This window comes from Trachymyrmex cornetzi, unplaced genomic scaffold, assembly GCF_001594075.2.
Source record: "Trachymyrmex cornetzi isolate Tcor2-1 unplaced genomic scaffold, Tcor1.1 scaffold579, whole genome shotgun sequence".
NCBI classification, from domain to species: Eukaryota; Metazoa; Arthropoda; class Insecta; order Hymenoptera; family Formicidae; genus Trachymyrmex; species Trachymyrmex cornetzi.
The window spans coordinates 2,363,797-2,382,441 of NW_017299892.1; the positions used below are offsets into that span (position 1 = coordinate 2,363,797).

General features: G+C 35.4%; 1 protein-coding gene across 1 annotated transcript in view; it reads left to right on the forward strand.

The window, feature by feature from the left end:
• Positions 1 to 18,645, forward strand: part of Ubx (ultrabithorax) — a 95,007-nt gene that overhangs the window by 67,416 nt on the left and 8,946 nt on the right. The window contains exon 2 of the mRNA XM_018515513.1: positions 13,828 to 14,236. Within this exon, the coding sequence (XP_018371015.1) occupies positions 13,828 to 14,144 (317 nt within the window). The 3' untranslated portion in view covers positions 14,145 to 14,236. The remainder of the gene's footprint in view (positions 1 to 13,827; positions 14,237 to 18,645) is intronic.

An 18,645-nucleotide genomic window follows, 5' to 3' on the forward strand; every position in this document is an offset into this window, starting at 1 on the left:
TTAAAATGGTTATCTAAACATTGCAGATATTTCATATTTTTTGTTAAATTTAATTTGCGTTACAATTCATCAATTACTAATTGAAACAAAAAGGAACAAGAATATTGAAGAAAACGGATCGTAATCTGTCCAAACAGATTTTAACATATGAGGTAACATAAAGTAACCGCATCGATGAACGTAACAACTACGTGAATATAACGTGCGTAATAACCAGCAATTTGTGAAAAGAACTTTTAGTTAGGCAACTCGCGTAGCCATACTTTCATGAGAGACCGGGAGAATGAAATTGCGGAAAGAGAAGAGGTGGAAGCGAAGAAGGTGAAGAGTAACGAAGGAATGGTGCGAACCGCGCTTGACTGGTTGGGAACGAGAATAATTACTGTAGGAGAAGCTTCGCTCTCGCACGTCTTACAAAGATTTTGTAATGCAATAGTGTTTACGTAAAATTGAGTGTCGGTAAATAAAGGATGCCGTTATTTAAAAAATGGATGGAGGTACGCGTCACATTTTAATTATATTCGTTCTTTTTCTCCCGTAAAAAGAAGATGTAATTACTGTTTGCCCCGCAAATGATAACCACAAGGGTAAAGCCGCAAGTAATGGGACGAAGAATTGCATTGCGTTATGAAAAACAAGTAAAACTGGATAAATGGTCTCATTTACTATAAACGGAAAGACAGCCGAGTATGCGATAATAATGGTGATACCGAATGTGTTAAAAAAATGGGATCGATAAGAAGAGGCTGAAAAGGGTGAAGAAATCCTTATAACAACTTGATATATTGAATATCGATTTAATGATTAGCTATATTTGATCTTTATATCTTGATAACTCATGCGTGGTATTATGTTTAATTTATACATTTACGGTGATCGAACATGTTCTATCTTATATTTAAACATTTTTTTCTCAAGTTCTTGTATAAAGTTTTAAACATCAAAACTGTGTTTCTTGAAAATATCAAGATGTTTGAGATTAAAGTTTGCAGCGTTAATCACATTTATGTTATTTTGATAAAAATTTTGATACTTTTAAATCTATTAGTGATTTTATCTTAAAATTCAAAAAAATGCATTCTAAATTATTCTGAGTTAAAATGATGGTTTAGCAACATTACGTGTGCACCATAATATTAACGAGACTGCCGATGATCACAACAAGTAGCGTGATACAAACAGCTTATCGTAGGGCTTATGATTACAGTAGCTTACAGTAGTAATTTTATTAACGCTTAACTATGTATCGATTGAATCAAGTTACCTCTAGCATTAATAAAATTGATTGTCGACAGTTCATTAATGTCTGTAAGACATGAAGTCTTACGGGCATTACGCTTATACACAGTAGTGATTTGCATTTTTTCATAATGATTTAGTAACGATATTGTAATGAGTGTGTACACTGAAAAAAAGGATTGACTGCTGCAGCAAATTAGATGGTAAAATATGGCATAGCATTTTTAATTGGCTGTAGCAGCCAATTTTTGGTTGCAACAGCCAATTTTTGGTTGCGTTAACCTATCCGCCATGTCAGTATAGGATTTCGATAGGTTAACACAGCCAAAAATTGGCTGCTGCAGTCAATTAAAAATGCTATGCCATATTATATTTTACCATCTAATTTGCTGCAACAATCCTTTTTTTCAGTGTACAGTAATTCTTTATGCATACATTATTTCTACATAGTCATCTTTCTTCAAAGTTGTTGAAAGTTTTTTAATAATTATGATAATTACACATATATACACGTATACTCCTTTAAAAAAACCAAAATTAAAACAATGTCCAAAATTTGTCAATGACAATTAATTCAGTTTTAAAACAATTTTTAATTCTCTTAATATTTGCACATGTTATAAATTTAAATACATTTTTGTCACTTACGATTAGTCTTATTATAATGTCATTTCATTAAACTTTTATCACATCATGTCGTAAAAGTCCAGGAATCGTGTTACGATACTAATTTAAACGTCGTTTTAACACATTACCATTAATCAATCCGTTGTATAGACAGGGATAATATTCCGGTATAATTTATGTAATCCCTCCGGAGAGTAACCGCGGCACGAGAGTGAGTAACAACGATAAAGTTGCCGCCACGTCAATGATTGGTTGGTTTTCGATAACACGAATCAAGTTCTTGTAAAATGTGCTTATCTAGAGCAAGATTGTAAAAAAATTGATGAATCATTATTGCATTATGGAATGCACGTAATTATTAATAAAAATATAATATCATTAAAAAGAATTTTTCTGTCGTAATTGGAACTTCGAGAAGTTTGCATCTTGCTTCTTTACGGCCAATAAACTGTTTAGAATACATCAAGAAACTACTCAATTTGAAATTAGCAGTTGGAAATTAGTTTTATATTTATTATAATAATTATTAGAAATTTATGACAATGTATTATATTATAACAATATATTATATAAATAGAATTTAAAAGGGTATAAATTATAATCGATAATTATATTATTAAACATGAAAAATATTATTGTATATTTATTGAAGAAATTGCAATTGCTAATATAATTTAACAATTAGTCACGCTTATAACAATTATTAACGATTAGTCATAGAACTTATATTTATTTTTAACTTTAATATATATTACTTTTTGATCTGAAATAATTCAAGCGCCCGAGTGAAGAAATTCGCGTTTGTTAATTACCGATGCAACCGATCGATGTGTTAAAATTCGACATTTATCAGACGAGAGCCGAAGACGAAATTTATTGGCAATACTTGCACCGCAGCCAATCTGGTTGGCAACATGGCGTGTTGGCGAAACAGAGGGGCGCGGTAGAGGGAATTGGTAGGAGGGCATGGGGTAGCGCGAGAGGGAGGGAGGCAGAAAGGGGGTAGGACGAAAAAAGAGTCTCATCGCAAGGGCTGGCCCCGCGGGGACTAATTTTTATTTTCCCTGTTTTCCAGTAAGTGCTCCGCGTCCACCTATTTCTCATAAATTTGAATTAATTTACATGCATTTGAATTTAATGTACCGCCATGCTTTATCAAAGCAATTAAGCTTTTAAGCGCGCATTTGCATTAATCCAATGTTTACAATTACGGCACGAATCTCTTTTTCGAGCGCAGCCCGGGTTATTCCCCCTCTGCTGACTACTGCCGAGAGACTTAAGATATCTGTAGATTGGTGTCCTATCTCTTATGTTATATTTCATTGAGTTAATGAATTTATCACTAATTAGCGATCTCAGGAGAAGTAATGCACCGCGTTAAGTCATTGAGCGTACTAAAACGACTCATGTTCGTGCAAGACACGATAAGAACCTACATAATTAATATTAATATCTACTCTTTGCACGGATTGCCTATCGTGTATCTTCCCTGCAATAAATATTTCTAATTTATATAATACGCGTTACGGCAATATATTTTCTATGAAAGTTGCAGAAAGATAATTAGCTAATATGTCATTACAATGAAATAAAGTTCTGCTTCGTCGTGTAATACATTTCTCATTTCTCATACTACATATTTCTTTTTCTTGATTTATTATAATCTTCTTGTAACTTGTTTTTTCGAAGAATTTCTTCGCCATCAATTTTCAAGAGTTGCAAGAATTTGTTGAGGGCTTAAAAGTAGTCAGTGCAGTAAACTATGATTTATACTGATTAATATTCCAGCGCGAATATTATTGAAGATTAATAAATTATAAGATTACAGAGGACGTCTTTTGCAAAATTTAAGGTAGCGAATTGTGGTAATAGGGTGGTAGAATATCACACAATAATTTACTACATACGATACTTTCTACGTTGAAGATACAAAAGATTAAGACTGATTTATAATCGATTTTCATTTTAAAATCGTCTTAAGTAATGTCTTAAGATACTAATACGGCTCTGTGATTGGTTTATCACATCTTAAAACTGTGCTTAAAACAATTTTAAATATATAAGAATCGATTATAAAACGGTCTAAAAATACCACGAAACTTACAGAAATATAGCTTATGTTCCTAAATTGATATGGGAAAAAAAATAATTATTTCTCATTTGCAAAATAATTATTTTTTATTTGTGAAATAAAAAGAAATATGTATTATGCATATATAAATTTTGTATGCTATTTTATAATTATTTGTACACACATACAGTTGCACTTTTTTCAAATAAATTCATACTTACTATTTAATATTTTTAAACCGATTGATATTTTAAGAGAAAGGCTAATAATGGTTTAAAAAAAAAATTATTTGAATTTAAGATATTTTTTAACTTCATATTTGATTAATCTTGCTGTTTTCTCTTCTCCCTCTGTGACACTCTTACTCTCTTTTTTCTAATATACGAAAGAGGATATATTGTCTCGTGGATGTGGATGTAGGTATGAGGTTAGTATCTATAGATATAATATAGGGAGTGAAGCCCTATTCAAAGCGGATGATTCAGTGGCCGCTGCTGCGCTTGGATAAGATCTCGTAGCGTGCCGCCTCGTCCATCTTAACCGCCAACCTGCAACAGCTAACCATTCGCCAACCGGACCAGCTCTTTCCGTTTTTTCGCCCTTTTGCGCGGAATCGCGGAATCTAGATAATCCATAGTGTGTCCGGGGATTCGGTCGAAGTTCCTGGACATCTCGATAGAGCGAGGCTCATTACGCGTTGCTCGATAACCCGATACATCTTGCTTCTAAACTTTTTCACGGAGCATTCGTTACGTCTGGCTTCAGTGAGCCGCACACGATATAGACTTTTTAATATGCCAGAAAGGTTGCTGCGCTGGGAACATTTTTGGCAGCTTACTCTCGCGTATTGCAGATATGCTTGAATGGAATAGTATTCCGCGAGTAGTTCGCCCCCTAACTTTCTTGATTTACGCGAGTTCATTATTATTTTCGCGCTACGGAATAATCGCACTTCTTGCCTCTTCCGCATTTCCGTCTGTAAACCTCCCTTCTTTTCATTGGTCTACGAGAGATGAAAACTACAACTGGAATAATGGAGCAAATTTTTTCTTCGCTATAACTCTGCATTTTGTACCGAATATTCGTTAGAAACTTAGAGACACAATTGCGATAAAGAGGAGAAAAATATTGCAGGTTACAGTAGCGTTCAGATCTTAAAAAGTTCGCATAATCTTAGTAATTATATTTGATTCCGCCATGTCATCATTTTGCACTTCTAAAACTACGAGAGCTCGCAGAGATATGCGGCAGCACAAGATTGTCTTTTTACGACTCTTTAAACGCGAGCAATATCACTCCATCATTATCGCGCGCCACGTTTTAACGTTGTTGGACGCGTCAAGTATAATTTGCTCCCCCTACGAAATTCCAAAGCTGTCCGTAGCAATCATTAATAATTGCGATGCTATCTCTAACGTATCGTTTTCGAAAATCCAAATTCAAAGTGCAGTTCAACCGGACGGTAATCATAGTTTCTTACAGGTGAAACACGCGATGGCGTCTTATTCGTCAGAACCGGCTCTCTCTCTCCTCCTCTTCAGGCTATGCCTGGACGTACCTCTGGTAGGCCCCCTGGGGCCTCGTCGAATCACAAGAACGGGAAACCTGCCCTCTATGTCTTGCTCCGCTCTGAAAGGAACATACTGCAAAAGAATGTAAAAGGTTTGTCGGCAATCCGTAGCGCCCCGCTTGCAAATTATCAAATCATCTAGTCCGATACTTATTAATGCGTATAAGTTAAGTCATTACCCTAAGACACGTAACCATAAGGGAACACGTTGGAGATTTACATCGCTCCCTGCCGTTCCTCTAGATCTATAATTACAACGTTGGATACCTCGGAAAGTTTCATTAATAAAAGACATTCCTCGCAATTAATCAAACAAACGCGTTCGGGTATATCTGCAGAAAACTGCTAATTAGCTTTAATCGTTTGCCACTTCGTTTACGGGCTAATAATAATGCATCCGATACTCCGAAAGGAAGATTCGCATTTAGAGTTACGCGACAAAATTCGCGAAACTTGATACGTTAATTCACGTAATCCACGCGGCTTTCCATGGAGATAGAATGCATCCGCACGCACCCACTGCGATCTCTTCGAGGGCCATGGCCGCAGAGTTGGAAATAAGGCGGCAATAAAGCATATGTAAAATATATTCTTGAATTCCTTTTAGGACGCAGATATATGTGGATGGTTCGTGGGTCGGTTGCCCGCTGGTAACCATGTCCCCCCTTCTTCTTACAATGGCGGATACGTACGGGCATCTACTTTGTGTGCGTGTTACCTGGCGTGTGAGTTTATAGATGCGAGGCGATGTAAGTAAGACAGACGATCCATTTCATTAGAAGGTGTCGCGACGTTACTCACCTGTATTGGTCTCTCCACTTCTTGTATTCGAAATATTTTTTTTTTTTTCTTTCTTTTTGGACTCTCGCTCTCTTTGGTGATTATTTACGCTCAAAAGGATACTTTACCAAGCGTCTGTCTCATAGTCAAAGGTAAAAAAACGTCGTAGGAAAATCGTAAATTCATTGGCAACATAGTAGCATTGTAACATCGATGGGCATCCAAAATAAACATGGTGGAACAATGGAAAAAATGTCAAATCGTAAACTATCGTTTCTCTTCGGCAAGATTTTCGCACGAGGAAACAACAATGACGATTCGGATAGGACTTCGAGGAATGGAAACCCTCGGCGTGGAAACGAAGAGCAACAAGAAAGGGAAAGTTCGTCGTTTATTTCCCCTTGGATAGGGGAAACGAGGGAGACGGAGAAAGATGTACGGAGCCGCGAGGTGTCGCCTTACAACCGGCTTGGTTCTCTTACCTTTGCCGAGCCTCCTTTGCATGCCATCTCCACCACCATCTCAGTTCGGCTTGCTCCTTTTGTATGCCCCGTCCCACAGCATCCTCCTTCTCTTCCCTTTTGCTCGAGATGCACCGTTGCGTTCGGTCTTTGCATAATTATTACGATTACCGCGAGTAGCAGCTGGCTCGTTGTATAGAAGCCACCTCGTATCCTTCCTCTCCTCCTCCTCCTTTTCCTCCTCCTCTTCTCCCTCCTCTCCTCTTCCAGCTTCCTCTTTCTTTCTTATGCCTCCCTTTCGTTCTTGTTGTTGAGTGTCAGAAAATGAGAGATGAAAAAGAGAAGGAGATCTTATATTCGCGTGTGTGTGTTAATTAAATTTCTTGAGGGGATACACGCGAAATTATCGTCGGGATCTCTGCCGACCACTTTTTGCTCGCGATTAATTGCGTGCTTCGACAGACTGTCAGCCAATCAGTGTCTTCGCTCCATGTCATCAGATGCAGCGATGGCTGAATTACAACGAATCACGTAACTTAGAAGCGCGTTAATGATATTCCGTCTACGAACTCCATTAAAATGCAGAGGACGAATATTATTTTGAATAGTGTACGAATGACAGCATGACTAATGATCGACCTTTGTTCTATTCCGATAATATAAATTGTAACTATACAATGTGCTCATTATAATCAGCAAACGATTCGATTTAAAAATGCATTCAGGATGGATGTATGCTCGTTACGTAAACAATCTATCGTCATTATATGTAATATGCGGCATGATTAATTTTGTATCGAATGCTTTTTTAAGAGCATTAGATATAAAAATATTGCGTAAATATTACTTATTGTTATAAAGATAAAAATCTTGATGGCGTTTAAAGATGTAAAAATAATGTGCAAGGTAATACAAATTTCCGAACAATTTGTACAATGCTATATTATGAAAATTTTGGTCATCTTTTTCATTATTTCCGCTTAGTAGAACTCTTAGCTTACGTAGGAGTAAAGTCGCCACCTTGCTCGCGGCATTCAAAAGTATTCACACGTAAAGCTGATATCTTATTCTTGAATAGGCTGTAGCTCCTTTCGGTCTTTTTATGGTATATCCCATTAGCTACTAGCAACATTCTTGTCCGCGTCGTGTAATTTTTGTTCAATGTATTCTTCATCGTCTTACCGGGCCGTGATTACGTGAATGGGTTCACCAAATTATCGTCCCTTCCGAAATTACCCACAGTTTGAAAAGATTACTCCAAAAAAGAATACTACATTTCACGCAATATACAGGGTGTTCAAAAAAATCATTCAGCATTTATATGGTAGATAGTGCACACCATACTTAGTAACAAAACTTTAGTAAACATATATGTCAAAAGCTCAACCTTTTTCTGAAATATATCTACTATATAAATGCTGAATGGTATTTTTAGTACTCTATATAATTTAATAATTAGCATAGCAATTTATGAATCTTTTTAATTACAAACATATATCTCGAAACAATAGCTTCTTTACACACTTGTTAAATAAGTTTTTTTTTTTTTAAATAGTATATATGTATGTGTAATTTATATATCTTACACAGGAGGGTACAACTTATACTGTTAGTCTAAGCAATCGTAAAATTCCACTTCTCTAAATATTTTTCCTTTTTAATATTTTATTACAATTTGGACTATTTACTCGTTGGCTTATTGCTGGCATAAGAAATGTTAAGCTTATTACACATAGCAACGAAATGCAGCTAAATTCTATAAGCGTTTTATCTGACCACTAATTCTATTGGTAGCTCTAGAAGAAATATACGCCTTGCTGTTCCTCATTTGCGAGTGTCAACCCTTAGTTTATTTATACCGTCAGGTTTTTAGCATGTATTTATGATCGTTGAGGTTTCCGTCGTCACACCCCGAGAGGTCGCGTTGCCTCTCCCCTAAAAGAGAGACGATGTCTCGGCAGTGTAACGTCGCACTCTTCGTTAGTCTCTGTTGTATATAACTTATTAATTACGGTTGACTAATGCGCTCCAGCTGTGCCACGTAGCAACATCTTACCTTCTCCCTTCGTCCACTAACTTTCTCCCGGTGCTTTCTCGGCAGCCCTTAGGAGAGGAAAGAGAGTACGAAGAGAAAGAAAGAGAGAGAGAGAGAGGGGGGGGGGGGGGGGGGGGAGGGAGAGAGTAAAGAGAAGGAGGAGATGCCCTGGCAGAAAACGAGACGAAGGTCCTGGTAGAGCGTAAAAGGGAAGGGAGACGTGGGAGGGGACCTCGGAGGTATGGAAGAAGGTGGGAGAGAAGAGAGTAGAACGCGAGGGACGCTAGGCAGTAACTCACGCCCCCGAGAGGATTACCTACCTTGGCAAGGCTGGAGGAGGGTATATCCCACGTTGAGCTACGATCTTGCTGCGTAGCTACGCGTTCCTCATACCAAGTGTCCTCGGTACTCCCGTGCCGCGTGCAAACAGGGTTCTTTGAGAGCGTGAGCGCGTTCCGGATGGCACCGGAAGACCGAAACTGGTGATACGTGAAGAGACTATTGCGTTTCAAATGAGACGGAATATTGTTACAAGATGCGCTCAAAAGGGGCACAGAGCCCCTATTGCCACGAAGTAAAACTAAATGAGATATAATGATTTATAACATAATAAAAAGGCGCGTCAAAACGCGCGTATTCGTATACAATTATTTATTCCTTTAATTTTTATAGCTATGTTTATGAAAAATTAGAAGATTATTAATTTAAAATATTTAATTTAAAAATTTAAAATTTGAAGCTATAAAAATAATGGCACTTGTATTAATATCAGAATACGTAATAGTACATATATAGTTTAATATGATTATTTTATAAAATTAAAGTTGAATTATTTCTTAAATCAATATTTGATAGATAATACTTTTTGAACATTTATAAATCAGTTAGTACACTTAAAAGTTTTTTAAATTTAAATTTTAATTTTAAAAAATTACAATTAAAACTATACAAATGCATAATAATAATGCATAGGAACGCGCAGTATCTATAATAGGATATAATTTTGCCATATAATACAATGTTTTCGTTATCTTTCGAAAATACAATTCAATTTGGTTTGCATATAAAACTCTATTTGACTTATTAAAATATTAATTATTATTTAATTTAGAAACAAGAAATACAAGGATTTCCTGATGATTGATGTATCATCAGTCTTATGTACAAAAACCGCCCAACGTTGCGGAAACTCGGGGGGATAAGCCTACAGGAGATATCTCAGGAGGAAGTCTGGGAAGTCCTTCATGGACCCAATTCACTTACTTTGATTTGATTGGTCCCATGTATGATTCGACTTCGTATATATATATATGTGTACACGTAACCAAGAGGGAAGCGGAAAAGGAGTGAGGGTTTCTGAAGGCAAGCTTTGGTATCGTGTTTTGCAAAGTTATACCGACAAATCCCCAGCAGCAATCAACGTATTGGCTGTTCTTGTTAGAGTTGGCAACCAGTTAAGTCGCTCCCTTCCTCTGTTTATGGTTGAATACGTCGAAACTCGGCAGATTTCTTTCAACCGCCATTTCCGTTCGCATTTGAAACTGCGTTCTCAACGAGCCGAAAAAAAATGTTTCATTACTTGGTGAAATTTTTTTAGTTCAATCGAGTTTCAAGTTTTATATATTACTCATTTTTGTTCAAGATACTTTTTGAAATAACACGAGGATTAGTTCGAATGAATCAAATTAATAATTATGCATTGATAAATAGTTAAAAATTTCGTAATAAACTACAACTTCGAGAAAGTTGGTAAAAGAAAAAAAAAATTTATTTCTCTCATAATATTTTATGATATGACGACTTTAAACTTTTTTATTATAACTTAAACTTTTTTGGAAGAACAATTCGTCGGACGAAGGTTTCTGCGAGGTTGAAATTTTTTAGAATATACGGGCAAACATTTTTCAAGAAAGGCGTGAATAACGACCGAAATATTTTTCGCTCTTCTAAACGTGCTCTACGGTTTTCCCACTTTGCTGTTCAGCCAGCCAATCCCTCCCGGCATGCTTTGCCGATCTCCTTTTTCTTTGTTCCTCCAAATGAAAGCATTTTAAGGTCTCAGCATAAAATTTATCCACCCCTTCGGTTAAACAGCTATGCATATCTCTTTTTACTTCACAGGAGTGCAGTAATCTTGATATTTCATCCCCTAATTTCGTTTAGTGCGATATCTCATGGATGAGACGTCATATAGAGTGAGATTCGTAATTTGTAAATTCGAAACATGTAAATTCGAGAGTAAATATATGTATATATTTTAGATGTCGCATAAAAAGTAAAATATTGTATTATTTATTACCTCGGAAATAGTCACCTGGGATATTTTATATTCCGGCCAGAAAATGTGAATTATTGTAAAATAATATTTTGTATAATGGATATTGATTAATATATTTTTTCATTTTTAATAACACTTTACGCGAACCTTTAAATATGTAATTTCATCGAAAATCCTCAATAAAGAGAAGCAATATTAAAGCATTAATTAAAATTTTTACTTTTTAGAAATACACAATAAGCTATTGACGCGCTTTTTCCGCTTATTTATTTGATTTTTTCTATTTATACTTTTTAAAAAATTGTGATTAAATTTATATCCATAATATTCTCAAATAATAATAAATCTGAAAACAATAATATACAGTTTGCTGTTAATGATAGTTATTTTAAATAGAATTAAAACGCACCTCGTGTACGTTAAAAAAGTTAGGTGGACTTATACTCCTGGATTAAATAACAACTAAGTAAAAAAATATTAGAAGCATTTTTATCTCCTTTTTTCATGTTTTATACTCTTTGCCATTTTATATTATACTTTTTTATCTTGTAAAAAAAATTAATATTTTCTATGAAAACCTTACAATTGAGGATAAATGTGTGTAAGGCACGTAATAAATACAGCAAGTAGTGTTATAAAATTCTATATTCTTTATTTGCATGCAAATATAAGAAATTGATTTAATTAGAATGTTTAATTTTATTTCTAAAATTCGAAAGTTTGTTGCTTTTGATCTGCCACGTCCGCATTTCGGAACGCGTGCCAATAGAATACATGGAGAGAGAATGATCCTGCTAGGGATAATAGGAAGGTTTGATAGAAGATTTTGAAATGGAAGGGAACCAGACTCGCGTTGGGGTCCGTGTGACAAATAACCGTTAAAAACGCACCGTCGTAACTCCACGCCCTTCCACGCGACGCAAACCCGATATGACAACCTAGCGTGAGAATCGCGGGGGTGACAGAGAGGATGGGTAGAGATGCCCGGAGGGGTAGTAGCCTGGACGGCAGGGCACTTGATTACATCGCGATAGCAAACATCATGTTGATATAAACTTTGTTTCGGTATGATATGGATACAATGGCTGTCTGGAATTCGGACTGTATATGTGCATCAGTCAGGCACCGTGTAACTTTGCACATTTTGTACCTTGTGATAACAGATCAGCGTGATGCGATTATGTGTAAACTTGAAACGTTTAGTAGATGATTTGATTTGTATTAGGACGTTGAGATGCATTAGCTTGCATATTTGAAAGAAAGCTAATATATCATATTTTTTGGCAGTTTTGAAATTTTTGAATATAGATTATATGTCTTTTGTTTTCTATTATATTTATTATATTAGATTTTATACTATGTACTTCTTCTAAGTTGTAAACTTTATTTATTTATGATTTTATCTGTGAGTCTTCGAGATTCTGTCGTCATGTTGAATTCTTTATTAACGTATTTTAGCAAAAACTATTATGTTGATAGTAGTTATCAGAAAATTTCAAAGAAGTTATGTTGGAAGAATATAAAAACAAAATAATAGTATTTTTCACTAGCAAAACTGGTGCGCACTCAGTGCACCTTAAAGCGGTTGTACATTAACCTAATCTGAATGTAAAAGTGAGATATCTGAATTAATAAAATACCCAATGTATATTTTATTAAATAGTACAATAGCACAATAAAATACATTGAGAATTTCGAGATTTAATTCGTTTCCATATTTTTATTAAACATACATCTTTACGTCGATTTGTGTACAACGGTTTTAAAGTGCACTGAGTGCGCAGCAGTGAAAAATCTGCCAGGGTGTGAAAAACGCTATAATATATATGCATTTTTTAATTCTCGGCCATTGGTTAATTGTACTTTTGGAGTAATCGATCCAAGTCGAATGCGGAAGGATAAGCCGATAGCAAAAGTCGTAATATTATGGATATTTATGCACTTGGGCACGCACCGTATGCGAGCAAAAATAGAGTAAAAGAAGTCTGCTTACGGCCGAGAAGAGAGGTTGGTTTAGGTTGGATACCGGTGGCAGAGGTGAAACGGGAGGGTTTTTACGAGGCAGTAATGGCCGATAAGGTGAGCTTGCGCCCCCACTGTCGGGGCTTACTCCGCTACTGTACCCAAGTGACTGTTCAACAGTACCTATTCGCTGTCGTATACTCCCTTACTTTCTCTCGGAACGACTCATGCCACGCTTTATTTTAAGCCGTTTACACATTTCCTTTATCGGCACGAGCCTCGTTTATATCGCCGCGTTTGATATTCGCAGTCCCAAAGCGCTGCGGGATATCAGAAATTCGTTAGAATGCTCTTTTAATAAGTATCTTAAGTGGCAGCTCATAAAGATAACATAACTTGTTTTAAAACAAGATAAGCGGCAAGAATGAAATGATCGTATCGACTGAATCTATATTCAATTTCCATCAAAATATCTCGCTAGTGTATATATTTCTCTTGTTATTTTTAAATAATAATTAAATATGTTTTTATTAATTTTAATTTTTTTATTTTAAATACTTTGACAACGTTTTATGCGAAGATATGGTTATTTACGTATTATTATTATTAGCGAAATAATGGAATTCTTTTATCGCGCCATCTTACCCAAAGCGCGGTTCGGTATATTTATAGCAGGAATGAATTAACATATTTCTGAAGAATGTCATCATCTCAATCGCTGTTTTGCTTGTTATTCTTACGGATAGATACAACATGAGGAAAGAACAAAAAGAGTTTACCGCAACCCTTGTTTGTTGTTCGCAGGGGCGAACGGAATGCGCAGGCGCGGCCGACAGACCTACACGCGCTACCAAACTCTGGAGCTGGAGAAGGAATTCCACACGAACCACTATCTCACCAGGCGGAGGCGAATCGAGATGGCACACGCGCTCTGCCTGACAGAACGGCAAATCAAGATTTGGTTCCAGAATCGGCGAATGAAGTTGAAGAAGGAGATTCAGGCGATCAAGGAGCTAAACGAACAGGAGAAGCAGGCGCAGGCGCAAAAGGCGGCAGCGGCAGCGGCGGCGGTTGCGCATCAGCAGCAAGGAGGCGGCGGGGGACCAGAGGGGGGCAACTAGGGGTACGCCCTGCATCGGAGCCCCCCTGACCACCCTACCGCCAATCCACACCACCCTCTACTAGCACCGCAATGTACACAGCTGTATTAAAGGTAAGTGTGATTTTTCTGATAATTTATACTTCCGTTTCTTCCCGAGAGCTCCGATTAAATCGTCAGCCCGTAATATGATCTTTTGAAAAAAAGGTTCATCAATCTTTTTAAAGCATTTCAGTACCTACATACATATATATTTTTATTAAATGTATACGCTGAAAAAAATATTTGTCCAACTAACTAAATACATTTAGTTGTTTGCAGATTTGGTTAATTCAATAAATTTTATTTAATCGAATTTAACCGTAGTCTGCTTAACATTGAACAATTTGTTGAATTCGATTAAATAAAATTTGTTGAATTAACCAAATCTGCAAACTAAATGTGTTTAGTTAGTTGAACAAATTTTTTTTTCAGTGTACGTATTACGTTTCTTTGTATTTATATTCTCAGTAATGATATGATAAAAAGACATCTTTATATCTACAAAATTGTTTGCTACTAGAAACATATATGTAAAAAAAAAATTCAAATAACTATAATTATATTAATCCTTCACCGGAGCAACTATGGTCCTTGAAGGCCCCGCTATCAATAGTTTGATTGTAAATTTTGGTAAATAAATTTAAATTTATAAAAATAAATAAAATGTAATTCGACTTCCATGATGGTAAAAACTCGTTAAAATTTCGATAAATATATCAGAATTTTTTCAGATATTTATATAATTCGAAGTAATAAAAAATCTGTTCTATTTTTCAAAGATTCCTATTGCTAACGAAAGAGCTAAAATTCATGTTGTCGAGGGTTAATAATTGTTGTAATATTTATTCTTATCATTTTTTGAGATACTTATGAGTACATGTATATTTTTCGGCAATATTAGAATATAAAATCATCGCAGTCTGGCACTCTTTGTGGACTAACAAAGTGGACGTATGCATTTGATGCAACAGTTAGGATTATGTGATATGCATTAAAAAAACGGTAGTCATATAAACGTTAAAAGCGGCGTTAAAAATGAGATTCGAGCTTTTAGCAGCAGCGGCTTTAAAATTAAGTTTACTCGGCGGGCTTAATGAGGATAAACCGCATACAAGCGTGCTTTCATAATTTTCTAAGTTATGCTATTCGCGTGTGTTTAACTTGCGCTGAACGTGCATCCCGAGGGAGCGACGAACGCAAACTTGAAATATCGTGTCGCGTTTTTCCTGTCGTTTCTGCCAGTATCGAATAAAAAACTTATCAGTTTTATCGCGCTGTATTTGTTTCCGTTACTTTAAACGGTCTTGGTATGGAGTAAAATTACAACGTTTCGTATTGTGAATTTTCTAGTTACAAAATCGAAAACTGTCAAAGCACGTAAATTAAAAAAAAAAGAGAGAGAGAAAGTTACTTATAAATTAGAAACGATAGATTGTCTGAAGCAAGTGGACGCAAAGAAGAAAGTATAGAAAGCGCAGTTAGGTAAAAAAACCTAGACAATGGTACCAATTTCACTGCTCTATCACAAAAAATTTGCTGTAATTTATATTTCTACTCGAGAGCCAACTATCCATTGTAAAAAAAATAGAGGATCCTTTAAATTGTTCGGTCCGGACAATATCAAACGTAAAAAAAGGTTTCCGCTTTTTTCTTTCACACTTTCACGTGAATCTTTGTCACTGTTGGAAGATATTTACGATTCTTCGCATATTTGAGCTAAAAAAACAGGCCTTAGAAACTCACACTAACTTTAAAAGTAGCATGCAATTTTGATTGTCAATTATGTTGCGCGCACGTATATTTTCTTTCTTAGAAACACGAATACTTTTTATCGACTGCAACTTACAATATCTATTATGTTTTGAAATTTTCAAGATCATGTTGGTTTAAGTTATTATAAAAAAGGCAGAGAGCTTTTTTAAAATAAATTTTTTAATGTAATATACATAGGTAAAACAATAAATAAATTGTGAAAACACTACCGTAAAAAAATCACGCAAACTTTAATTTATTACATGTACATTCCCAAAATATTTAATACGTCTGCGGCAGAAAGGAAATACGCCAGGCAGAGAACTATGATCGAAACTCCTTATTCTTCGGAACCCACTGGAGCGCTTAATATCTCTTTTTTGGTATCTTCGGGCGACGAAGAAGTTCGGGCATAAATTTTGTCCCGATTGCACGTAATATTACGCCAGCGAAGCGATTCCCCGATTAACTCCGTGGATTGCACCGTAATTGTACGCCACTTGAAATGCGATTAAATAACTCTTCGCCGGTAATATTTATTTAATCGTGCTTATTTAATCGCCCATATCAGAGTAATCGTAGTCTTGAAATATTATAGAATCGTTATCGATTTCTGCACAATTATAGCGATGTAATAAATGATTTGCTTAACGAAAATTTATATATAAAAATATATTTTATTTATTACTGATTTTATTATTCATTATATTTTTATATCTTTTTTGTCACATATATATTTTTTATTTTCTATTTTTCATAATTAATACGTTTAATAAATATATATATATAAAGTAGATATAGAAACATGTTTGCCATTTTATAAAGAATTTTATAAAAGTAGGTAAATCGTTCTGAATTCCACATCCATTATCCGAAAAGGAATGAAATGTAGATTTGCTTCTGTGAGTCGATCTAGATATATGGGAAGATAAATTTTGATAGAGGACATGAAAAAGCAATTTAGAAGAGTTTTAATGGTCAATGTATGAGACAGTCGCGACGATATCGAATGATTAATTTATTTATTCTATCAAGTTAGGATTGCCAAGAATGTTCTTACCAGATTTAAAATGTTAAAAAAATGTATTTAATATTTTACATTTTTATTTGTATCTACATGTATTTATAAAAAAGAAAAATTTACTCTACAAATAGTCTAATTAAATATTTTATATAAGAAATAATTTTATAATATAAATATTTAATATGTTTATATTTATATATTTCATGTGTATATGTATATACATATAATATACATGCCGTATTGCGCACGACAAACATGTTTCTAAACAAAAACGAGTAAGTTATTTATAACTAAGAGCATTTCTGATTACAATACTTACAATTAGGAGTTATGATTACACTCAAGATCGTTCTTTCGATTTATATTAATTAATCATTTTTTTGGTCAAATTTATCAACATTGAATACTCTTTAAATCTTTAATTCTTATTATTTTTATATTTTATAGAGTAAAGTTGTACAATTTCGAATATGGTACAATTCTGAATGAAATAAAAATTTGAATTAAATTTTTGAAGTTCAAGTTTGTGTGTAATTTTTTCCTGTTTGATGCCCTTCATTACCCTCTATACAATGAGATTAGAGCCACCAAACTTGAACCTCGAAGATTAGATTATTTTATTTTGTTCGAAATTATATCATGTTCGAAATTGTATCACCTTACCCTCCCTAACATGCATAATAATGTATGAATACCAATAGCAATGCCATCTATCGGTTTCAATAGTTTCTGGGTTAAGTTATGGCTGCTTTCATCCTTCCGTTCGTGGGCGTGGCTAAGGCGTGGATATCTATTTTTTGGCGTTGGTTTATTATGTACTATAAAAATTTATTACTGTTTAATGACACAAAATTATTAAACTATACATCGACTATATTAATTATTAACAAATGTGTACTTAAAGTACACGAAATACGGAAAATAACATTCAAAATTTGAATTGCTCCATGTAATACTCCGCCAGGCACTTGTTTTATATCCATCTAAACTACTCTCATGGTAGGTGGCAGCACGAATCGGCATTACTCTGTCGATAACGTTTTGTCTTACTTACCGACTTCTCTGTCGGTACATAACTTAATTTAGAGGTTGCCTCTACCCACCAAGCAGGATATATTGAGCGGTAGTTCGATGATCGCCCGTAATGCGCTTTATGGTTTGTTTTTATCGACGTGGTTATATAGTAACTCACGACCTTCCTGTTTCTCGGCGTGGTGAGTCGAATCCGGCACGACGCGGCCGTGTACGCTCATGCTGGTATTGGTGTCCTATAAAACGCGCGCCGTGCTGAGTCGGCAGTGCTATTCACATTTTCCCCGCGAATGCATTCCCGAAGCTATCGGTCAATAATCCAATAAACCCGCGATTCGCAGTCCCATGAAGAGAAAATAAAGTATGACGCCGCGTGATTTTATTGCGTAGTAAAGCGTGATTTCGATAGATCGATGCGCGATCACTATCGTATCTTCGCGCGCGCGTTTACTTACTCGCTTGCCAAACGGGTAGGTCAGGGATCTTTATTGGCTGTAAAGGAAGACGTTTTACGATCCATAAAAGCGTTTATAGCGCTCAAGTAGTCTTACCTTGGTTCTTACATCCCGGTTATATCCATTACCCCTTCTGCGACCTTTCCAAGGGCGGCCACTGGCACGCGTTTCTCTCTCTCTCTCTTTCTCTCCCTCCCCCCCCCCCCCCCCCCCCCCCC